The 25,366-nt window shown below is 44.8% G+C and overlaps 5 protein-coding genes across 5 annotated transcripts; all 5 read left to right on the top strand.

The window, feature by feature from the left end:
- Positions 1-1,889: 1,889 nt before the first annotated feature.
- Positions 1,890-3,627, top strand: NUU61_001593 (uncharacterized protein; the record flags this gene model as incomplete). The annotated part of the gene is made up of 4 exons (XM_056652175.1): positions 1,890-2,082; positions 2,135-2,675; positions 2,729-3,240; positions 3,341-3,627. The coding sequence occupies 4 exons, from the start codon at positions 1,890-1,892 to the stop codon at positions 3,625-3,627; spliced, it is 1,533 nt and encodes a 510-aa protein (XP_056515104.1).
- A 2,012-nt stretch (positions 3,628-5,639) lies between these two features.
- NUU61_001594 (folylpolyglutamate synthase) lies at positions 5,640-6,814 on the top strand (the record flags this gene model as incomplete). The annotated part of the gene is made up of 3 exons (XM_056652176.1): positions 5,640-5,657; positions 5,714-5,866; positions 5,918-6,814. 3 exons carry the CDS (start codon positions 5,640-5,642, stop codon positions 6,812-6,814), a joined length of 1,068 nt encoding a protein of 355 aa, XP_056515105.1.
- A 4,819-nt stretch (positions 6,815-11,633) lies between these two features.
- On the top strand, positions 11,634-12,362 carry NUU61_001595 (aminoglycoside phosphotransferase family protein; the record flags this gene model as incomplete). The annotated part of the gene is made up of 1 exon (XM_056652177.1): positions 11,634-12,362. One exon carries the CDS (start codon positions 11,634-11,636, stop codon positions 12,360-12,362), a length of 729 nt encoding a protein of 242 aa, XP_056515106.1.
- Positions 12,363-15,280: 2,918 nt separating this feature from the next.
- Positions 15,281-16,461, top strand: NUU61_001596 (uncharacterized protein; the record flags this gene model as incomplete). The annotated part of the gene is made up of 3 exons (XM_056652178.1): positions 15,281-15,320; positions 15,399-15,892; positions 15,943-16,461. The coding sequence occupies 3 exons, from the start codon at positions 15,281-15,283 to the stop codon at positions 16,459-16,461; spliced, it is 1,053 nt and encodes a 350-aa protein (XP_056515107.1).
- A 3,581-nt stretch (positions 16,462-20,042) lies between these two features.
- On the top strand, positions 20,043-20,984 carry NUU61_001597 (uncharacterized protein; the record flags this gene model as incomplete). Its single annotated transcript, XM_056652179.1, has 1 exon — positions 20,043-20,984. One exon carries the CDS (start codon positions 20,043-20,045, stop codon positions 20,982-20,984), a length of 942 nt encoding a protein of 313 aa, XP_056515108.1.
- Between the last annotated feature and the right edge of the window lie 4,382 nt (positions 20,985-25,366).

The raw sequence follows: 25,366 nt of genomic DNA on the forward strand, positions 1-25,366 counted from the left end.
CCTAGAAGAATTGTTGAATGATAGATATAATCTAAAGGTTACTTAATCTACGGTGATGCACAAGGGTCGCGCACCCAATGCTGTTATTCGTCAACGGCGCGGCGTTTTCGAGCCCGCTATTTTAGAACACGAAGTTGGTAATCATCGTGTATTCGAGGGGTTCTATCCCAGATAGTTTTGCCATTCAGTGAACTGCAGATAAAACCTGCACATGTACTATTGGCTGTCTCTGCTGATCCTTGCGTCGGGAATTGCTGTCGAGCTCTTAGACTTCATTGAAGCAGATATTTTGCATCCTAGCTAGTTATCATATCATGCCTGTCTTTGGTGCAGGGGCCCACTCTGCACTAGGTAAAAGGTGCGAGTATCTCGATTCCGGTCCGTCACAGTACGCTGAATTGTGCAAGTCAGAATCCCAGTTTAAGGAGGTTATGGCTCGTCGCATTTCACCGCTCTTTCACCTCATCTTTTTAAGCAAAGTAATAAAATTATTGACGTAAGGCCCATGACCGTTGAGGGGCCTTTCTGCATATCCCTCGCTGGTTATCTTCTACGCACACATATTACTCTCTCTGTGGTTCTCATAATTAGTATAAAACAGAAACAACGCACTTCGTGTTGGCTTTACATATATCCTTCATCACGCTGGTAATTGGTGCAGATGCAATCTGCGCGATTTGATTGGATATCATCGTGTTTCAAGTCCCAGTTGCCCCTTGTCGTCGTGAGCCCCCTCATTTCATATATAGGCGCTGGATATATCTCATTTTCGAACAGCAGACTAGCCAGCACTCGGAGATTCACGTCTTCTTTTGGCAGGAGGTTCAGCGTACAAAACAGAACAAGGCACGCCCAAAAAAAGTCAATTCAAGAAACCTTGTGAACAATTTTCAATCTGTCTATGCATACCACGGAGCTAGCCCCTTTAGACGTAGTGTCGGCTGAGAGGAAGGCTCACGTGAGACTAATAATCCAGAGCGAACCAAAAATTTCAACTGGTCAACCATCTGGATTGATTTTGGATTTGAATTTTTTATTTTTTTTTATTTCCATGTCTAGGCCCGCGATGTGGCTAGAATCCTCAAAATGAAACTGAATTGCTAATTTAAGCCCGCGACACCCATCATACATACAGTGGTAGTGCAAATTTATCGGCACCCTCCCCACATCATATAATATTCTGCCGTATGCCGTATAAAAAAACATAGGAATTAATTCCTTGGTTATATCCTCACCTAGGTGCTTTGAAGAGCTCGAAACTGTGCTCTGGAACCAAAGGCGTCATTTCCGATCGATGTGGTATAGCGAAAATAATAATTTTGGGGATAACAACAGATATTCAGCGTGCTACGAAAGTAGGGAGTCTAGAAGTGGGTCAGGTAGGGGTGTCGATAAATTTGCACTGTCACTGTATGTGATGTGATTGTGGACTAAACTAGGCATGCGCACGGTCCCTCGTCGTGACCACCATAGGAGTGCCTCAAGCCCCTTTCTTTTCGCAACAGAACAGAATCCCATTATCATATCCTTACGCTGTACATCTTGGTTTTATCATCGACATGGACCAAAGCCCTCTAAACTTACTGTTTTTCCGGTTACCCACCCTTGGCCAACCCTATTCGTGGCTTGAGTTACCGGACAGAAGCAGCATGAGCGAAAGCGAGAGATGCAAACTGATGTTGCAAGGCCACTTTTTCACTAGCTATTTGCGCGATTCCAAATCAGAGAGCAATTCGTTTTTGGAACAATTTCTTACTTCTTTGCAAGATCGCGCCTCACAATTCATCAGAGACAGCTACGCTGCGACCAAGCGGTACAAGACTGAGATTCAGGAGACAAAAGTAACAATCTCTCAACACATGCCAAACTCAGATATAAAGAGTTCCAAAATGTATGTCGACGCTCTGTGGCTCACTTCACATCTACTGGGTGCTCGAGCGGCGATTCTTATGGGATGCGCGGCTAAAAAGCGCGATCTCCCACGATTGAGGTCACGGGATTATGCGCAAATAATCTTCTTTATTGCAAAGGAGATTCCATGGGATGCACTCAAGCATTGGGAGGTTTATGACCACGATTGGCGTATGTAAGTCGGTCTACTCTCATCGGAGCCTTGAATTGATATCCTTCTTAGCAGCAAATGACTTGGACTCTACGGTCCCAACCAAACGAAAGCACCTAACCTTAGACGAAGAGCCTAACCAAGGAAAGGTCCCAATAATTGAAAACCAAGAACGACCAGCCATTAGCGAAGACACTGAAGTTATTTCGCAGAACCTGGAAACGTTCTGGCGAAAAACATCCAATGCTGCAAAAACATTTTTTAACTTTCTTTGTGAGCTCGGACACGATGATATTCCCGAAATTCTAGTTCTTCGCATGATGAAGCAGAATGAAGGATGGGATTGTAACGGGAGATCATTGCGCACGCAAATTCCACGTTATATCCATATTTTCGATGATCTAGTTTCCGGGAAAGCGTATGACTTCACCTTGATGTTTCTCATGAAGCGACTGATCTTGGAGAAACCGGGTGAATTCGATCGAACTCTGCTCGTAATTCCGCAAGGCGTTAGAAAAATCTTTGCCGCTCAAGGAGCGCCAATCCCACACCTTGAATGGCAACGGCTCGTGCTTGTTTCTCACGCATTTCCAGGTCGTTTGGAAGAACCATGGTAAGGCCCTCTAACGAAATCTCCTCTCATTCCACTCAGCTGATTACTTCTAGGTTTGCCGATACTGGTCGTGTCTTACTGCCTCAACTTCAGGCAGCAATTCGAAAATGTCCGAACTTGAAGTCAATGATTATTGAAAACCCTTTCGAAGGCTTTCGGGTTCTTTTGGCCCTGATTTTGTCGTCTAAAATCCCCGGCACTTGTTGGAAAGTAGAAGCCCTGACCATGGCCACCGACATTCTCGATTCAAAGCCAGGCATCGAAGAAAACGACACAACCTACCTCCAAGGTCTTTTAGAACTCAGAAAAAGAGACATCTCTCGCAGACTGGAAGGTATTCGTTTCGATACAACGAACTGTGAAGGTGCAACGTCACATCCCATCGACCCTCGCTCAAATTCAATATGCGGCGCAATTCTACGATCTCAAGCTCAGGATTGTATCATGTCCGATCCTTCTAAGCTGAAGGAACCGGTAGAGATACTGGGAAAATTTAATGCCTGGGATCCATTCAATCCAAGTGAAATGGAACAGCATGAACTGAACCTGAGAGAATTCTTTTTGGGTAGGATCCAACGATGGAAAGCTGAATTCCGTTCCGCATCCTTGATTTTCACTCGACTCACCGATATTTTGGGTTCAAATTTTGATGAAACTGGCTGTAGTTTGTGGTCACATCATATTGCGACTCTCTGCGAATTACACAATTTCCAGCAAGCAGAAAGTTGGTCACTTTGGGCTGTCAAAGGCTACGAGGACCTACGCGAGCAAGGTATCTTTCCAAGACGTCAAAAGCGATTTCGCTTGCTACGGCTTACCTTCGCCGAGACACTGGTATCAAAGGCTATTTTTGGTAGAATATCTGCAAGAACCGCTTGCGATGATCCAAATCTTCCTGCTTTGGACCAAGCAGACGCTATATTTGGTCAATTGGTATCAGAAGTTGATGTGAACCAAAAGCGAGATTGGTCCTCTCGTTTCGAGCATTTGAGAGCTTTGCTTGGAAAAGCTCTTGTTTCTTATTTGAAAGGACAACTCAAGGAAGCGACCACTCTTTGGGAAAATCTCAGAATACCCGCGTGCTACCGTCCATCCAAACATCAGATTACTCCTTTCCTGGAAGTGGTCATCGATTACTGCTTGAGCGATCTTGCTTCCAGACAAAACGATTTCAACAAAGCACACCATCACCTACGCAAAGCGAAACTCCAATTCGCTTCATGTGGGCGAGAGTATTTTTTCACCTGCGTTGGATCGGACTTTTTGGACTTATTGGACAGTTCTTTGGCACAAATGAACATGGTATCAGGTATCATTTGAAACAAATCTCGGATAGAGCTGCGAATTTGTCAATCTGCTAGCTGCTGATAAAATGTTGCCCCGTGAATACTTTGTGGCTTCTAACGGGTTGGTAGTTCGCTCCCATAAGAGGTGCTGAAACTTCCTTGCACAAGTTTTGCTCCAGGGGCTCGTCTGTATTAACTGGTTAAAATGATCTTCTGTGTCAGCGCTTCATGATAAAAGGCAAGAATCTAAATTGTATGCCGTGACGTGGTTAATATTTGACCATTGAACGTAATCCACAAGCAAGACGCCTCACAAAAATAGTACAATCTTCGCGGACCTACCTAACTCAACACCTACCATGCGACCAGTTCGCTTTCCGCACAAAGCCTATCTATACCACACTAGCCCTCGCTAAATTCCCCGTTCGGAGCCCTGGAGACTATGGATATGGTTGACAAATCAGACCGATCGGCTCTGACCTTCCTCGATAGGGTGAAAATACCCAGGTACTATTCCGATAAACACCATGATTTTCTCTCTACAAGATTTCGCGAAAAGGAACAGGAAATCCTGTCCTCCAAGGCTCCCCGGTTTTATCACTGCGGTAGATAGGGAGCTGACTCCAGCATCTACCATCATCATCAGCATTCTCCATGCCCACTGCTTCCCTGCTATGCCTATGCACTATTATAACATCATTCCTGCTCTTCCCTGGTTGATGCGTCTCTTCATCGTTCTCAGGAGTAAGGTGAACCAGGTCTGTTTTTATCGCACATTTATGACCTCTGCCTTGTCCAAAGCTCTGACTTGCAATAATTTTAAGAGTTTGGAAGCATAAAGATATCAGTATATCCCATAAAGCACTTGGTAGGAAATGGCCATCCCTGGCAGTTCAACCAAAACGCAACCTTTATCTCACTATCCAAGGTAAATACCTCTGCAGGTGAGGCTTTGACCAATGTACTTTGGTTTATCGTGGATTATGTATTTCGCTTCGACACTCCGCCGTTAAGTGGAACTAGCACGCATGAACACACAACGGGACCAAGGAATTCAGACCTCCTTTCTATTTGATATGTATTCCATATTCAGTTATTCTCCTAGGGTTAATTGGATCATTAGGGTAGGCGGCCGAGTCTTCAGTGAGCAGCGCTAAATGACGAGAGAAAGAACCAACGACATGCAAGGCTGCATCACCCAAGGGATAGCCCAAAATGCAGGTCAAGGAAATTTCATTGGCGCAGACTTCGTTTTTGGCCCTGTATATGGATGTAGACGGTGGGATGGTGGACTGGCCGCAAGTAGTATACTGATTGGTGCAGACACTTTGATCTCGTTTTATTCAGTTCTAATATTAATTTTTATTGGTGCATGCCAAACTTTCCTCGATCCACACTTTGGAGATTCGAGTTTGTTAGCTCCGACCGATAAGCACTGTTATGCGTACAGAATTTATTTCGTAAGAGTGCCCCACGGGTAAATTTTGTTTATTATTATATTAAATGGATATATATTCCTAAAAACTCGGTACCACAAACATTTCCCTAAGGAAATTTACCGCGGAGAATTATTTTTATCACGTGATATGACCCCAACAAACCGAAATTCAATATTCCCCAGCACTTTCCTCCAGTATCCATCCACACGAAGATCAAAACCGTCAGTGAAGTGCTCCCCATGCAACGGAATTACGAGGTATTTATCACCCCCCTTGTTGGCTTATTTAATTCTCTGGTTCTAATGGTTTTCAGAGTGCGCTCAGGCTCCTTGAAACGCGACGGCGCAATGGTCGACCTGCAGCTGTTATTGCGTCCTCGGGAGGGTCACGGGAAAACAACTATCATCCGCGAGGGTTACCGAGCCTTCACGGCATGAAGGAATGGCTAGGAATACTTGGTTATACGGTACGCATATGGTTGTATTGTGAATTTACGCTGTCATCTCACTTGTCGTAGGAAAGGGACATCAATGGATTGAATATCGTGCACATCACTGGAACAAAAGGCAAGGGAAGCACATGTGCATTTACTCGGTGTCTTCTTCGAGCCCACGGATTGAGGACAGGCTTTCCCCGGCGTATCGGGCTTTATACCTCTCCTCATTTACGATGCATTCGGGAGAGAATACAAATCGATGACCAGCCTATCACAGAAGACCTTTTCACCAAATATTTCTTTGAAGTTTGGGAACGTCTTTTTCTTGATGGTCAGCCAAATATACAACCTGCTGGGCAACCGCGCTTTTTGCAGTTGCTAGCTCTCACGGCTTTTCATACATTCCTCAGCGAAAAGGTCGAGGCGGCAATCTTTGAAACACACCATGGCGGGGAATATGATGCTACGAATGTTATAGAAAGACCTGTTGTTTCAGGAGTCACATCCCTTGGTCTGGATCATGTCGCGCAGCTAGGCCCCACGGTGGAAGACATTGCCTGGCACAAAGCTGGAATATTCAAGACCGGCTCTCCCGCTTTTTCTGTCCAGCAAGAACAAGGCCCCAGGGATGTTATGAAGAAACGAGCTGAGGAAAAGGGAACCACGTTGGACTTTGTCCCAGTCAACAATAACCTACTTCCGAACGATGTTGAAGTTCTTGGTGTGCCTGTACAACGGATAAATTTTTCGTTGGCCATTGAGCTTTCTAGGATCTTGCTACAAGCGAAAGCGCCTGGAAACATGCTCACAAATGGCGATATATCGTGCGGTGTGGAGCGCTTTTCCTGGCCCGGGAGGTTTGAGATCATCACGGAGGCTACTACTACGTGGCTCGTGGACGGCGCGCATAACGAGTTGAGTGTGGGTCAGGCTGCCGAGTGGTATGCTAATGTGACGCGAAATTGCCCTGTGGGGTAAGTACTAATCTTTTTTTTTGGAAGAAAAAGCCTACTAATACACTTGGCTAAGCTGTCGTGTCCTTATTTTCACACATTTCTCCGAAGAACGAGACGGTATAGCTCTTCTAAGGGAATTAACGAAATCTTTGTTCTCCAATAATACGCCACCAGATCATGTTATCTTCACAACATACCAGGAGAGAACAGATGACTTAACAAGATTCAGTTGGTTCTCCAGTCCCTTTCATGGTTTTTTTTTTTTTTTTTTTTTTTTTTTTAACAAAAGAACTCTCTCTACAGGCAAAATTCTCAAAGACCCTGAGTTCACATGGTCTGGTCATCTCGATTCGTATTCGTCTTTATGGGGGCAGCTGGATGCCCGAAACCAGCCAGCAGAAGTTTCAATTGCAAAGACCATTGAAGAAGCCATCCAACTTGCAAGACAGAAAGGATCCTCGGATACACAAAGTCAAGTTCTCATAACAGGCAGTCTTTATCTAGTGGGTGGGGCTCTTAACATTCTACGACCCGAGATTTGAAGATGCTGTACGGTAATATAACACGAGCATTGTCTGAACCTTATGCAACTTTATTAAGACCTACGTTTCTTTGTCAAGCATGGCGTGAAAGTAGGTGCCGCCCGGTGGTTCGTTCGTGATATGGTCCTTTAGGTGAAACGACGCAAAGAAATAACTTGCAACGAAGTCATTCCTTTAGTCTAAATATTTAATGCACTATGATTTGAGAACAGCCAACACTTGCAGACTGCATTTATAGTCTATTGTTGAATCGGCTTGACCATGACACAATAACCCCTTTTATGCGGGCTCACTTAGGCTTTGGCACAGCTGGTTGAGGGACGAGTATTATACTATCCACCTTTTTACGTTGCCATCTCTTTCTATATAAATTGTAATATAGTTATATGAAGTGCATTACAAGATGTGAAGTCAGGCAATAATTACCCACTCGGTGTCGTCCTATATACCTCCGTTGCCACCTTAACGCATTGCAGAAGTGGCACTTGCCCTCGCCGAAAGAATCCCTTTGCATCGGTCAGATATATTTCCTTCCTCGAAGAAGCGCAACTCGGTGTTCGCTCTGGTCGTCGTGGTATATCTGATGCCGGGCTTCGAAATTTTTTCAATGTAACACCACTGGAAAGCACTATCCAAGCGCCCTTTGCCTTCCAGTCTCAGGCATAGCGCCTAAGCTGCTCTAGGCGAGGTGTAACCGAGGAAACATGCTTGGCGAACAGTACTATTTCTATAAAGCGTCACTATTGAGTTGAAATTACGACTTTTGGGGCGAGACTGTTTCATCCACTACAAGTCGCCGTATTATCTCACCAAGGTCGTAATTATAAATTGCAAAGTTACCAGTGCACCGAGACCTGCGCTCCCAACAAACATGGAAAAGCGTTAGGGTCAGTGGGATGCAGTAATCGATATACCCGCCTACTGGCTCAGGAAACGCCCCCCTTAATTCAGTCAGCCTTCGGGATCATTAGAGCAGATATTGGAGGCCCGGTCGGACGAGAGGAAATGTCTCCTAGACACTTAAACAATAGAGTCACTATATTGCGGACAGGCTGAAACCTGGTGCTCATCTGTTACCCTTTGCACACATTTCTCAAGCAAGCACTGAGGCCTAGTAGTGTAGTACACTTACCCACCTAAATTGAGGTTTATGAGTGATCACTTCGACCTCGTTAGCCCCCTTATTTCAATACATAGGCGCTGGACCGAACCTTATTTTCTAGGAGCACCAGTCTCCTAGCTAGCTACTCACGTTCGACTAGCCAAACATCGGAGTTCTACCTGCAGAAGTATGCTCCAGTCACCGCTTGTACAGCTAAGTATGTAATTGGAAAGCAGGGGCTGTTCTGCTTACCATGTCATCGGTTAATCTCCCAATCAATGCAACCTGGAACAGCCCACCCTTTAGGTTTAGCGTGGAGATGGGAGTTGGCCAGGATATTGCAACTTGGCCTAAAATCACAAACCTTCTTCAAATGCGAATCTCCAGCTGACTGCGTCCCTGCAAGGCCTGGCCGTGATGTCTAGGCTGTTACTTCCCTCTACGGCTGCGCCCTCTGATCTTTCTAAGGGGAGACCGCCACCTATCCTAGTGCTAGATCTCGAACCAAGAACGCCACTGGAAAGGGTTTTGAAACGTTTGAATCACGAAAAACGCTCGTTGGCTACCCGGAACGACCGCATTCATTACCTCAAGGATCTCCTATCCTCAAGGACCGCGACCTGGCCATTATGCTCCTTTGAGCCCGACTCAATCTTGGAAAAGCTTGGGGGCCGTTCGGCACACGTTTTACCTTCTGTACAAATTCACGGCTTATCGTCTACGTTGATATGCGTGTGGAGCATAAAGTCATGTTCAAGTTGACGCTTGAGACAATTGAATGTTTAATCCGTGCCCACCGGACCATTCTGTCGATGCTCTCTGGGGGATACAACATTAAGACTTTATCTGGCAGGTCGCAAGCAAATTTTCCCCAGACCGTAAATGAGTTCGTTTATCACGCGAGATCGTTTATCACGCGAGACAAGAGGTGCTCGAAGGACTCACAGGAACAGGAGGGGGTGAGCTTCTGAATGAAGACTGTCAAATGGTCCAAACGTAAATCCGGAGACTTTTCAAAGATATTATGCCTCGCAGCCAGGTTTCCCACATGGATAAACAAAACACCAACTCCGCTGAGCTATATGAATTGGCTATTTCGTGGGAGTCGACTCAATTTGCTCCCCATTTCACTGTCGAACGTTGCAACTCTTATTACCTCAGAACCTCGACAAAGCCTACCAGTTTCCAGACTGCACCACTTGCATATTCATGTGATGGGAGTTGTTTGCAATACCCGTCAATGCTAGCAGTTTACGGTAATGGTGGGACTGAAGAAACCCACTATCATGGTGCTTATTCAAACATTCCCTATTGTTTGGATATATAAATCAAAATAGTTTATCTCGCTTTTCTTAAGTCCTGAGCCTGGCCGTTTCAACTCCTATATATAGAATCCCTTTCTCGAAGAATAGGGTTTTAAGTCGGGGCCCAAAAGACCGAAAAAAATGTGCATGGTTTACTCGACTCGTGAGAAGCATGTTTAGAACTTTCATTGATGTTGATCTATTGCGAGCCCGGAAATGATGGCAAAAGAAAGATTGTGACCGGAGTTTAGTTTCTTGACCAAGAAACAATCCACTAATTCGATATGGTTTCGCTCAATAGTGGCGACGAGGTGTACGTGCAAGAATTAGTCGAGTGTGTGCCGAAATGATCATTTCACAAGGAATAAGAGATGTTGCCGGAGAAAATCGCAAGGTGCACATTAAAGAAGATGCTTTCCAAAATGTCGTCATCACCAACTGCGTAACCAAGCTCTCCATATTTCGTATCCGCATAGACACGGAGGAGGCATTGAACTCTCTTTTTATCGTTCTCCGTAACATTTGGTCGTATATTCTTGTCGTAGAATTCGAGGCGGTTGGACGTATTATCGTTAAAGAATCGTTGCTTGGGCCATTGTGATAAAGTGCGTGGGAGTAAATCTGAGACAAAAGTGTAGAAAGCTCCCCATAGGCCTGAGTTCTGCTCTTCGTGCGGGACCTTGAATATGATTATCTGTATATTTGGGCCTTCCGTAGGCAATATTTTTGCGCAGTCTGATTGTGTGCTATGACATCTACTAAGCGAATTAGCGAGATATAAATGGAAGAAGCTGTGTTTGATAATACCTGCTGCTTTCCCAAAGCACCAGAATTGAGCCGATGGGGAGGCTCTCAACGGCAGACAATATCGATCTAGAGGAATTTTGGAAATTCAACTGCCCTGGTAGTCTGGGTATGGTTAAAGCAGAATCACCAGTAATAGTAGATCCATGGACTTACAGCATCCCAGACCCGTCGATGAGTAAGTGACGAGTTTTGATATTGTCACTGCTATGAGTAACTCCCAAAAGCCGGAACACTGCACTCACAACGGAAGCTTGGCCCGATCCCATTTTAGTAATGAGTCACATCATGCTGTATCGAGGTTCTACACACCCTTCCCTGGGTGTAGTTTCTCTATTTAAATTCGCAAGAAACCGCCCAAGAATCGCAGTATGCTCGAAAATAGGCTAAGTGATTTGAACAATTGAGCTTGTCTCGGTAGGAAAGGATTGTAGGCTCCATGGATCTATGCATATCCCGTTTCAATACCCATTCATTCCACTTACAGTATTTGGGAAAGTTACAAGACACCAGAAAACAGCGATAAGTAGGCCAGGCATGTATTGTTAGGAAAAGCCACCGTAATTTACAGGTAGTGCAATACCGCTAAAAGAAATTAACGCGAGCCATATCCTTACTCCTGAAATTTTGCGACAGGCACATACTAAATCTAAGTATTGTATGTCCTCATCAGTGAACTGCAGATAAAACCTGCACATGTACTACTGGCTGTCTCTGCTGATCCTTGTGTCGGCAATTGCTGTCGGGCTCTTGAATTTCATTAGAGCAGATATAGTCTGCATCCTGGCTAGTCATCCATGTGTATTACTCCCTTTCCGCCAGCCATTAGTGCGGATCCCATCGCTCTATCATATTATACCAGCCTTTGGTGCAGCGGCCCACTCTGCACTGGGTAAAAAGTGCGAGTATCTCGATTCCGGTCCTTCAGTACGCTGAATTGTGCAAGTCAGAATCCCAGGTTAAGGAGGTTATGGCTCGTCGCATTTCACCGCTCTTTCATCCCATCTTTGCAATACTTACCCAACCGCACACTGGCGACACCTTTGATTTCTTTATTCCCCTATTCACTCGAACATTCAGAATTATGAGATGGCTGACTTCAATCTGCCGAATCAATATTTGTCTCATGTTGCTTTTACCTCTTCACCTGATGACTGGAGTGACACAACTGCCGAGAGGGGATACTACCGCAGAGGCAATTTTTTCATCAAACGAACTTTGCGACCAAGCGAATACATAACCACACAAAAGGGAACAACCTACGTCCCACGGCTGAATAGAGAAAGGCTCGAGAATGAGGCTGAGAGCCTACGGTTCATCCGTCGCATCAGTGATATTCCCGTTCCAATTGTGTACGGCGCATTCGAAGTCGACGGCGCGTATTTTGTGGTCACGGAATACATCGAGGGCTCCTCTATGTCTGAGCTTGAGGAAGGTCAGAAAGTGATCGTTCAGGGCGAACTCTGCCAGCACCTACACACCCTTCGTGGGATCAAGTCAAACAAAACTGGCGGACCTTCCGGAATCGTCATTCCTCCCAGCCGCGTGGTTGAATGTACGGATGATGAAGTCTGGCCTCAACACACCGCTGATAGCCAGGCTTATGTTTTCTGTCACAATGACTTATCTCAGCCGAATATCATTGTGGATCCGTGCACATTGAAGATTAAGGCTATCATCGATTGGGAGTACGCAGGGTTCTTCCCACAGTTTTTTGAGGCCCCTTTCTATAAGCGACTTGGCCCCTCTTCTGCGATAGGCGATGAAGTGGATGATATTCCGAGATTACTGCGCTTTTTGCAGACAAGCAAATGGTGAACTAGTAAAACTTCTTACATTTTCGAGCTGTACTCAAATAGCGTGAAATCTACAACCAAGCCCTGGATCCTGGGATATGTATCCGGACATAAATAACTCTTCCTAGTTAGAAGTATCTTGCCGCAGTAATGTTTGTTGGGCTTCCTAGGCCCTATCCATATATCACCGAACGAAACTCCCTTTGCTACACTTTGCACTTTACATCTTTTGGCTGGCTTGAAATCTTCCCAGAATTTTACTTGCACTATTTAGGAGATTGTTTCCTTAGGTTGACGCACTATTGCACCATAACTGGTTGGGCTTTGGAGGAATGGGTCCATTGAGAAAGGAGTGAATATTGGTCAATAAATGAGATAACTGTGTAGACGCATCCAAGCTGATCTAGGAACTTAAGATTGCCAGAGATATCCTTCTAAGCAGAATTCCGTAGACCTGAATGAAACCCCTCTTTTATCTTCGCGGATTTCGTAAGCCTCGGTGGGCGCTGAGTCCTTTGGAATGTCAAAACTGCATAGGTGAAAAGCTGAGTGCTTATTGGCAAATCACTCACGATATACTTATTTGGTTGGTGAAGTGGGTAAGGTGGTAGCCGGACCATGCGGGCGCTTGTCGCAGAATGGACACCGTGTCTGGGTAGTAGAGACATTCTGCCCGCAATGCTGGCATTTAACAATCTGAGAAGGCATCCTGAACGCACTGTTGATACTAGTGTATCTCAGCTTCTTGTCGCTAGTCTTTTGGGACGCTGTCTTACCAATTATTCAGATAGTTGGGAATTAATATCAGAAGAGCAAAAAGAGGTTTCTTGGTAGGAAATAGTCAGGGACTTGGGATGTTTATATGTAGCCATTTTGAAAAATTACATTCGGTGGGTGTCTTCGTTCCCTGGCTCGTTTTCCTGTACACGGCAATATCATTAAGTCAATCAAGATTTGATTGATAGTGCACTCCTATACAAGCCAAGTAAATCATAGGTGCGGTCAAGGCGACAGGTCAAAACGGTGTTCTATCTCAACTCAATTTGCAGGTTTTTCCTGCGCAGATTCTAGGATTTTCTAACCCCAAAGCAGTAAAACTATCAACGTAAGGCACGTCACCGTTGAAGGGGCTTTTTGTACGTCTCGCGCTGGCTATCCTTGATCACATTGATAATTGGTGCAGATGTAATCTGCACGATTTTGATTGGGTATTGTTGTGCTTCGAAGCCCAATTGTCCGTTAGCGTCGTCGGCCCCTTATTTCATACATAGGTGCTGGACGTATCTTATTTTCAAGCAGACTAGCCATTCGAGTTCAATGCTTAACTGGCCAATATTTGAAGTTTCACTTTCAAAATTTTGCCCCAGTCGCCGTTCGGTTGACTAAGAATAGGAAAGTGGGCCTGTTCTGTTTAACACGTTAACGTATCAGTAAGGAGTTGCCCGCCCTATAACATATAGTAAATAGTTGATTGACTATCTCAACAAATATTGGTTCTTTTTAATATTAAGAATAGAGATATTTCAAGACCTTGATAGTATCATATTTAAGTCTAAGATAATTTAAGATATATATATATATATATATCCCGACAACCACCATATTAATAGAGCTTTGATTTACATAGTACAATAAGATGATTATATAATAGCGTTACATAGCTAAATATAATTCTTAAATAATAAATGATGAAATTCGAGGTGGTATTTTATCGCATTTACTATGTGTTATGGGGTGGCTAACTCGCTTACTGATTACTAGCTATTCTCCTAATTAATTCTAATCTAGGATAATTCACTTTTGGGATTTCGCGGAGCTGGAAGTTAGCCAGGATGTTGCAGCCTGACTTGATATCGAATATATCTTGACTTGCTAAGATTCAGTCAGACCGACCAGACACTATATAGTGTGTTCTCATTAAACGGAAACATGCAAAACACACAGATGGTACACACACGGAACATTACTGTTTGCTGCGCTAGATAAACAAGTTGTAGTTCAATATTGCTTGCCCGGCGTGCCTGCAGCTAGGCCCCGAACTAAAAACGTTACAGAAAGAGCGCTTTGCAAAGAAAGGTAATGAAGTCTATAAAGGCCTTTTATATCAATATTTTACGAAAGCTACTAAATAGACATTGGAAAAAGTGTTCCTGACGAAATTGTCACATTTGGTCAGCTGGTCTTTGGAATAGATTTGTGATCGAACAAAAGGTGTTATGCCCTGCTGTGGTATGCTCCGATTCCTCTTTGTATTTGAGACAACAGACACTGACGTATGAGAAGATGACGAACAATCCGTACAAAATTTCTTTTCTGAACTCGACTTCCTTTCTCCGCAAAATTGCCCCACTCCATTGTCTGGCATCTTTCTCGGCTCGGGAGGTGCAAAGCCAGGGTAATATGCTGGGAGGGATCTTGGAGAAACGACAAAGATGGACAGCTATTGCTGCCGTTCACGGTGATTCGTCTAATTCAGAAAAAGTACGAGTAAACTTCGTTAGATTGAAAGAGAAACAAATCCTGCGGTTTGTCCTTTTCAGCAAGTGCTTCAAATCACCTATAATCGCACATTTAGCTGTTTTCTGGTGTCTTGGAATTTTGGTAATGACAGGAAATATTACGGGGACAGGTGGATATCGGCTGCAGCCTCCTTCCGAACCATGATGCGCGTTGGAGAACTCTCGTGCTCACGCTATAGCGACTCCACATGGCCTCTGCTAGGCGTATAAGGAGTTCCTGCAAGGGAAAATTGCGTGCAGCTCCGATCAGTATGCCCCAAAGGGTTAATTGGCTTACTTTCGCCAACAAACCTAGATCGCATCAGGTGTACGTACCGTTGCTGACTATATATACCATCGCACCAAGTCATCCAGTTGAGCCCCTATTAGGATGCAAACTACTCCCCTCCCTCAATAACAACTCCCTGGGGTACCCGACGTAATGTTCGGAAAAGTCGAAGACACCTCGAAGTCAGAAAAAGGTATGTCTGATGTCGCCAATGAACGCCATGTCTAAATGACCGCATGGGATATATGAGGGCTTACAGTAAATTACATAGCAATTATCCGCACCTCCTCGTCTTCGGGGTTTGTGGCGACGGAAATCAGCTCTAGTGCCCCCGAGCAAAGTAATGGGTATCGCAGGAAACCAATGAAATGGAGGCGCAAATTATCACACCCGACTACCACAGAGGATGAACGATGGATAAGTCGACTCCGCGGGTTTTGTGACCGCATTTACCCTTGGACGAAGAGCGTCACCGAAGCTCCGTACACACAGTCAAGCTATCCGCTGACAGGTTGCTGGGCCTGGAACTGGATTCCATCACAGCTTCAAGCAGACAATCCTGATGTAGTTGCCGGTACTCTATCGCAACAGAGCTCCAACATATTTCAACGCATTCCTTTCGACGAATTTGTCTGCGAAGCTTCCGGGAGATCCTCTGACATGATCGAATCATTTCGATGGCAATATCACGCTCTCAGTTGGAGATTGTACCGCTGGTGCGTCGGAAGGCAGGACAACAAGAAGAGACTAACTGAAGTGCGACAAGTAAGGTCGTATTAATCCCTTCACTTTTGTCCAGCTCTAACATTCAACAGAGCATACAGAAAATTCCGGCCGATCCGTTCATTCTTGATACAATTGAAATCACTTCCCATGGCGCGGAAAAGGAGCGCTACTCCAGTCCGAAGCTGGAACAGTTATCTGGTCTTATCATTCAGCCACTGCAGACGGTTCTCGGCCATTCTAAATCGGCAAATGGCGTACAGCTGCGAATACTAGAGATTCGGTTCCGAAGACAATACCACAGCCTTGACACCAACTGGGATCTACCATTGGAGACCAAGGACAATGAGTTGCTGCAAAAGGTTGCTCAAACCGAAATACCAGCCATGGCAGAATCCCTATCAAGGGATGACCACGTATTGTATCGACAGCTCGAGCTCAACGCCCTCTCGCGAACGTATCTTAAACCCAATCAGGTCAGGCATGATCTAAATTCACGATGGAATCGTCTTTGCCGCTTAGTTGAGGAATGCATTGCTGCAGGGGCAGGGATTGATATGAAGATTGGTCACCTTGCTCAGGTAGTGTGGTACCTAACTCCCCTAAACTGAGTTTCTTTCTGATGTGGGCTCTCCAGGCGCTTCACCAACTACGCAACTATTATTCATTGACTGCCGTTGTTCAGGGAACACAGGCAAGTGGAGGACCAAGACAAATTTTACAAGAGTTCGGTCACCTCGTGAATGTAGAGCAAAACTATCGGGTATATCGAGAGCACATGGAAGATGCAGCGGGCCTACACTTTCTGATGCCTGCTGTCATTGCGGCCCGGGAAGGGGATTACACGGTTGCTCAAAGAGTAATCAAAGCATGCGCAGCGTACAACGTTGGATTATTCTATGCTAAGGCAAGTAACGCTTCGTTGAACCCCGGCGGATCGTTGTGTCCGTCCTCAACCTCTCTCAGTTCAGCGACTGCAGTTGCTAGTGGGTATTTCAGAAGCACAGGAACCCTTATTGAGTATTCTATTCCCTCCCAAAATTCCTTGAAGGATGTTTCTTTCCCACGCGATATCGAAGACGAATCGCATTGTGTCTCATTTTTCAGGCCGTTCTTTTTCTGTTTCGTGAATTGATTTTCTTCAAGCTCTTCTGCTTTTTGTGTACTATATGGCTGTCCGAGAATGAGTTCTATACCTTTGCCTTAGTTCAACAACTGTGACTCCACAACTACCTTCGGCAACAAAAACACTCAGCCACTCGGAGATATTAAATGAAATGTAAACACATATATAGAATTTGCCATGGGAACCGTCCACCAGAGCCGCGAAACAAAATAGAATAAAATAGGAGCTAAATCGCAAATATCCTGGAATAGATTTCGGTGAGGATGTGCGAGTCTGCGCGAATGATGGGCCAGTTGTTTTCACTGCAGAGCAAGAAGCGAATGGTGGGTTTTAGGATGCATTCGAGGGTGGAAAGATTGATCAACTCACGGGGACTAGATAAGTAGGTACAGGGAGGAGGAGCATAGTTCCGAATTGCTTTCGTAAGGGTGTTCAAGGCAATTTGTACCGATACCCCAAGCCGAAGAAAAGCAGTTTCTCTCCTCTCTGTGATTACACCTCTCTGTGATTACATTAATTAATCTACCCTACAGAACCCTAACCCTCGTTCGTGTGAACTCCTAGAAATGATAGACCCAAGCTGATGGCCGTAGGGAGTCGAGAATTCCTAGGTTAGTACCTTCGTTTGGCATAGCTCCCGGCTGAACACTCTTACTACTTGATTATCGTAAGTACTTTCACTCCAAAAATATAAGTAGTATTTTTTTTTCTTAGAGATTCTGACCAGTCTACAAATTATGACTGAAAATGCATTTGTAAAGTGGCTGATTTCGGTTTATCTCTAATATTTTAATCGAGTTCAAAATAGGGGCTGAGTTGATACGACACAAACGAATGCACTGATCAATGGGCACTATCAGAATAGTACATATTTCTGAGGACTTAGACTGCAATAGCCGGCCCCTGGGACATAGAACGGTCGATCCCTAGTAATGCTCTTCTTTGGCTTGTCCCTACAGCTCCGGCGAATGCATTGAAAAGCAATTATTGGCGCAAATAGACCACTCTTGTGTATGCCCGAGACTTACGACCGGATCATTGCCGTCATAGGCCAACGCTACTTTCCGGCTAGCACTATGGATCCATATGGAGAAAAAAGGGCGACGGATCAGTTGGGCTTGAATATGACATAGGTTATGAATCTTTCGAGCCACCACATTCCAGAGTCCGTTATGTTCGAAATCGCGTAGCCCTTTATTTCGATGTATTTGACTAGCTATGCTCGACCATGCTATGTTAATTAACATATCTCAATATATCTAAATCTTGCGCCTAGTGTGAAGTCGCTCCGAAATTGGCGAATGTAATTACTCGCACAGCCAACGCCGAATGTAAAAGAAAAATAGCAAGGTAAGCCGACCGGTATTTCGCGCTGCATGGTAGCGGTTAACTTGTTGATACGATATGACGCGGAGTTGTCGGGAGAAAACCGGCGGGTCAAGTGGGGCTGTTCCACGGCGCGGATTATGGACCCAATCCCCGAGCCTCTAAATTATGCGTAATCGACCGCTACATCAGTTGTAACGAGTTGGCCGGGATCCCATGGGTCCCATTCCGCGCCAATGACCTACGCGGACGCAGATGTAGGATCCTGTAGTATAGCAACTCCAGTTACCTACTTAGGTTAGGGGTATAGGGTAAAACATAACCCACCCTGCGGCGCTTTGTTCCTGCAAAACAATATAAAAGGTTGTATCACGCTTTCCTTCCGATTTCTTTTCCCTTTCCAATTCTTGGACCAGAACATGATGGCTAATCCAGGTGGCGCCGTGCCTGAGATCATGCTAGCATTCGAGGCTGACCGCGGGGATTATCTGAAAAATCTAGAAAGCATGAAGGGGCAGAACACTCAGCGCCCCTTTTTTAGAAATTCTCCTCCGGGCTTGAACACATCGTCAATATCCTTCTAGACACCTCACTTGCACTTTGTATCGGAACAGATAGCAGCTGAGAGCACTGACAGCCAAGTCCTTCCACCAATACGGGATATGCTCGGTCCGTTCCTGAAGTCTGGAGAGAGCCCAGATGTCCCTTCCGACGCGAGACGCCAGTGGACCGTAGAGCAAGTCCGCTTTATACCAGCTGTGTGTACACTTTCTCGTCGCTAGCATTGTGTAGATGCGCTCTAATGGTACGACCCCGGGCGTATGGCTGACCTATTCTCGGCCAAAAATCAACCAAGGTACCTTCTGGCCTATGTATGGGTTCGATCTCTTCTGATTGGGCTGGTATCTCTCACGTGACTACACACTTTAAAGATTATACGACTGGCCTCAAGAAGAATGTCAGCGAAGATTCAAACGTGAGGTAGATAAGTGGAGGCATATGGTTGTTCATGAACCCCCACGCCACATCTGTCCCTATTGCGAGCCGATTCGAAAGTTTAAAAGACTTGATAATCTCCAAATATATATGCATCCTGTGGCTTCATCAACTACTAGGTTTTGAAAACACATATATTATAGACACATCTTCAGTTATCATCCTGATAGGGCCTGTATCCCGCTGCAGGTCCAGACATAGCGGCACACGCCCGATATCAGCAAAGGTCGAAATGTGGATTAAGATGCTGCCTCTCTTCGCACATTCAAAAGGATTGTGGAATCATCTACAGCAATCTTACTGGTTTTGGATGAGTCGTATTGAAGCGACGTTTAGTGGGCAATGACTTATATAAATCTCGTGTAACAAAACTAGTGGTGCTGATCAGTGTATACACCCATAACGTTACGTAGAGTCGGTGTGGCTCAGGGACTAGACTTGCAAAAAACTGACCCCTGAGACATGGAACGGTGGATACCTAGTAATACTATTTTTGGGCTAGATATACAGCTCCGGTGGTCGTAGGCTCGGAGATTATCCGAAAAACCTCTGGAGAGCATCGAGCCGCATCTCGACCGACATAAGATGTTGGCTCTATCCATTGTCCTTCACCATGCAATGCGCAGTATCATTCAGGAACAAGACTCTGTTCTGGCAGAAGCTCCAACGCCCTTGCCACCATCTGCTGCCACTATCGATTCGGAAGCGCACAGATCGCAAAGTAATCAGGCCAATACCTTCACAATGTTGCGTCATTTACCAAATGAATTGTGGTTGCATATTGCGGAGCTCCTACAATCACCAGAACACATCAATTCACTTGTCCGATCAAACAGACGCCTTTATATTCTTTTGAATCCCTATCTTTATCGTTGTGATGCACGATATGACGGTTGGGCACTGTATTGGGCTACAGACTGTGGCCAATACGAGAGTGTTCAAAAGGCACTTGCAGCAGGAGCATGCAGTCAACATCCGGCTAAGCTTGAAACCCATCTATTCATTGCGGCACGGAACAGGTACGAAGACATAGTACAGCTGTTGCTTGCCGCCGACGACCGGATCCTCCAGGGTTCCGATTTGTGTACTGCCCTGTCATTGGCAGTACAGGAGAAACATAGCGCAGTACTTAAGCGGCTGCTCGCTGTCAACGGCATCAAGCCGAACCTTCAGGGTTCTGATGGGCGAACTGCCTTATCGTGGGCCGCACAGAAGGGACATACCGATGCACTCAAGCTACTGCTTGCTGTCAATGGCATCAACCCAAATTCCCAGGATTCTGATAGGAAAACCGCATTATGGCACGCGGCAAGGAAGGGACGAGAGGCAATTGTCAAGCTGTTGCTTGATACTGCTACTATCGAGCCAGACTGTCCTGATTACAGCGGATGGACGCCTCTAATTCATGCAGTATTCAACAGGCATGAAGCTGTAGTCGAGTTTCTGCTTGCTGCAGGTGTCGATCTCGAGATCAGGATTCTTGATGAAGAAACACCTCTGTTCTTGGCGGTAATGCTGAAAGCGGAGAAAATAGTCCAGCTACTTCTCGATAATGGCGCCAATCCAAACTCTCAAGATATCGATGGGTGGACACCCCTAACACTGGCTAGAAGAAAAGGACATGAAGGATTAGTCAAGCTTTTGCACTCTGCAAGCAAGATCACCTCGAACTCTGTAGAAGTTTGAGGAACATATCTGTCCTATTTGGACAGCACATGGCGTCCGCGAATCAAAATTCAGTCTACTATTCCCTAGAGATAACGCTCATTCATATCTCAGGGATGCTTGATAGGTACATAGCTTCTATCTCTCCAGTATACATTAGTTCAGTATACATACCATGCCAGTGTGGCCATATCAAAGTATTTGGCACGGGGTTTGCTGACATTGACCCAACGGCTTAAGAGTGGCCTTGCCTTTGCATTAGCTACGCAGTAGAAAAGAAGCGGTGGTCATGTAACTATAGAGAAGGAAACTAAAATTTGTTACTGAGACTTACGGATTGCGAATTCAGTGATCATTTGTGACGTGTCAAAGGGGTCACGCATCCAATTCTATCGTTCATTCTTGGCCCCTTAACCTCTTGCTTATCCCCTAAATAACACAGAGCACGAGGGTTGATAGATCAGAAACAAGCTATAATATGGTCTTCATGCAGAAATTACGGGTCTCGACTTTGCAGATTCTCTGTTCCACGTCCGGGGGGGAAGGACTTAGGGTCGGTGGACATTGTTTGGACACCAAAGCATCACACAAGTCGTCAGCATATGTCGGCTTGCCATTCCGCTAAAAGTGAACCGAGCCCATATGTGTCCCGCGCGCTTCAAAAAGCAAAATAATATCATATAATTTAGAAGAACTATAAACTTGTATCTGTGCTGTGGTATACTGTATCTTTCGAAGCATAAATATAGATAGAAAGTTCTAAGTCGAATGCCGTGCATCCATTCAGTGTTAGACTTTCAATCGCTATGCCCCCCGGAGTCTACTTTTCTCATTCCAGCAGATAACGGAATCAAGGTAGACGAATGTGCTTTCTTCCTCGCTCACAAGTAATATTGAACTTATAGAGTCCTAAAGTCGACCTCCAGCTTTCAGCTCAAACGCCTTTGATGGCTCTACAATCATAGTGGTTAGGTACGCAAGCAGTAGCGGATGCTTTCAGAGAGCGCCAACTCGGTGCTCAGACCACGCTCCTATTGAAGGCCTGCCAGAATCTCTGGAAAACAGACTACAGAAAGGGGCAGACACGTGTAGCCTGAAACAAGATCCTGAAACAACATACTGAAGCCATAGTGGAAGATCTGTCCGACGATGCGATTCGGATGTTTTCATTTCTCACCTCGCAATCCAACACACAAATCGGCGCGCCTCCTTCCCCGGGGCTCCTTCTTTTTTTTGCAGAACCTCCAGAACACTTCCAGCACGTATACGAGGCCATCCATCCCAGATATGTCACTATCACCGGAGCGCTTTAAAGGAAGGTTGGTTGAGCTTCTGGGGCTAGTAGAATATTTGGTAATCAGGGGGACATGGGTATTGCGCAATTAATTTCACCTATTGAATTGGCTATCAATTGACAGTGGTAGGGAGGGATTATATGCTGAATAACGTATTAGTCCGTTGAGGAGTTTATTCTCAATAATTTACACAATAATTCTACATTATTCTCTAATATAATTACCACGCCTAAATTACCCTTGCTACATAATAGCAAAAATTCTCACCTCTATTCGTGATTTGAAAGTGGACCGTATTTGATCTATGATGAGAGAGCAGTAGCATATAACTAGTAAGTTCGGGTTAAGGAAAACAGCATGACCCCTTCCTTGGTTGTATGCTACTGTTGTTAAGAAACTAGCAAACAGAAATGCGAGGCAACACGCCACGTCCATCCAGCTTCCAAGGTACCGATTGCCATGAAACACTCTGGCATAGAAGTTATCTTCCATGTTTATGCCTCATTACTACCGGCTAGCCTTGCCTGTTGAGTTCTTCGGAGGGATATCACTGACCGTAAGACCTAATAGGAAAACTCTCGGTAGCATATAAATGGTTATATTGTTTTCTTTTTTTTTTTTTTTCCACTGGACTCTACTTGGAAACTTCCTGCCATTGTGATGTCCAAATGATGCTCAAGGCGCCAATAATAGTATCGCCTTCGTGGACAGACCCAGAGCGACTGGAAAGGCACGCGTGATATTTACCCGCTAACGAAATAACTCTATCACGTTAATATATCACACTTAATGAGGGTTTCGAAGTCTCTTGCAGATTATGTTCATACTACCTATAAATAGGCTAATCATACCGTAAACTTCTATTCGTACTCAGAGGCCGAGTCGCCCTAGGCCTGGCCAACCTCCCGTCTGCGACGGATTATTGACGCGGCTATGTCCAGGATCTGGGGTTATACGGTCAAGATCCAGCTTTATAGGCAACTGACAATTGTAGTAACCGTAAGGCACATTCATGACGTCCATCAGCCTTTTAACCGCTTTGACAAACAAGGGCTCAATGTAGACACGCCGTGGGCCTTGCTAGGAAAAGCAAACACCACCCTATTGTCCGAGCCCTGGCTACTAACTACGGCATAGATGGGGCATTTCCACGTAGGTGCAACCGTTTTGGGCTTCGCAGAGGCGTCACAGCGATTCCGAGGTTGCGACCCACAAGAGAACCCTAACAAGGGGAGTGACAATTAGGCCCGGACCTGGACGAGGCTCTAAGTTCCTCTTTAAGAATTCGTGGACTCTACATGTCCATAGAGGGGGACATATAGTTATCGTAGCCTGCATGTCGCTTTGCCGGGAGGTATCCTCGTCGTAGTCGAGACCCGAGAGACCTCCATATATTCAGGCCAAGCGTCCACCCCCCTCTTCCTCCTCTGGGGCCGGGTGGGTCTCCATAAAGATTAAAGATGGATTCAAAGACCGAGGGTGACCCGAATTCAAAAAAAGAAGAAATTTTTTTTCTTAATTTAATAAGTAGATCAAAGATAAAGGGGGATATGAATTAAGATAAAAGACGTGAATGAAAGGCAAAATGTGGCGATCTAAAGTCTATGAGTTCGTGTTTTTGATGGGAGCAAGCATGGCTAGATCGGCATAATTAAAGAATGTGCTTCGTGGATATTCTCAAATTTCCGTTTCATACTAGATTTGTTTTCCAAAACAACAGCATGCACGGAGTAGGGATCTACGAGATAATGTTAAATTCACTCACACTCCTCAGAGACAGACTGGTTCCCCTATATAGCAAAGATACACATAACGCCGTCTATGCCCGCATGGCCCTAAACTTCGCGTTAAACTGCTCTTGTAGCATCTTAAACGCCTTCTGGCCTTTCCCAGGAAACAAGTGTTCCCACGATCTAGCCTAAATGGTCCGACGATCAGGTCTGTCGTGGGATCCCTAAGAGAACCCGTGGGCTCCTTAGGCGACCCAGAAAACCGTGGCCTTTCCTGGGAAATGAACATTCGGACGATAAATTGTGTTGTGGGATCATTGGGATACTATGGTCTCTTGAAGACTACAAATGACCATGTGAATTGCCGTGAGTGGCTTGGTGGTCGGCAACGCCGTCCCGTGTAACGCCTCTAGAAGACGCTCTTCGATCTATCATAGAGGATCATCGACCCCAATTTTCCTTTATTTGTCTAGGCCAACCTAATTTGGATTTCAAAAAGCACATTCAGAAATTTGCATCGCATAGGGATATCACTCCTGCTACTCAGGCATAAAGTACTACTCCCTTTGCCATAAAACACTGCGGCCTCCAGAAAATCCCTAATTAGAGTATAGTTGACAAACTCATGTTGCAGGAGAACACAAAGACAGGATGAAAAAAAAAAAAAAAAAAAAACAAAAAGATAAAAAAATTATTTACAATATAAATTTATCGACATATTTACAATAAGAATCGTCGAGTTTACGGGGAATAAATATCCCGAGTGTCGGCAGACTTTTCTAGATAGGTGGCATATTACCATTTATCTACACTCAGATTTATCCTTACTCTCTCACGGATTTTTTTATGGATTTTTGGTGATCTTAAATGCGACAAACCAAAATCAACGATGAAAGTTTCTCTTTCTATATCTTTGTATTATATTAGCATTAGACAACTATACAAAAGAGAAACGAAGGAATACTTGCCTTGATATAAGCCAAAAAAAAAGGAATTACTACTACTTAGAAATAGAAACTGAATTACGTACACATTCGCCTTTTTTCTAGGCTTTATTTTCATTTGAGCTTGCAGGTCAAATGAACAAGAAAGTAATTTTTAATTAATTATAGCTAGCCAATCATAATACGCGTACATAAGCTTGTTCCACATTCCAAATATTGACTCTACATTTAGAACATTATAATTCCGCTCCGAATGTTGGACTCAACATTTGGCAAATGTTCATCTGATCTGGGTTCTGTTTTTATTTTTTCAATATGAATTGTTGGGAAAATTCGCCCAAAGGATTATAAATATCTACCGTACTAGACTTCATCTTCGCGAAGCCAACAGTCACCTATGTTTTTATCATCACCCAGATTTCGACGATCTCGGG

The sequence above is a fragment of the Penicillium alfredii genome, assembly GCF_028826965.1.
Source record: "Penicillium alfredii strain IBT 34128 chromosome Unknown utg000003l_segment0_segment0, whole genome shotgun sequence".
Taxonomy (NCBI): domain Eukaryota; kingdom Fungi; phylum Ascomycota; class Eurotiomycetes; order Eurotiales; family Aspergillaceae; genus Penicillium; species Penicillium alfredii.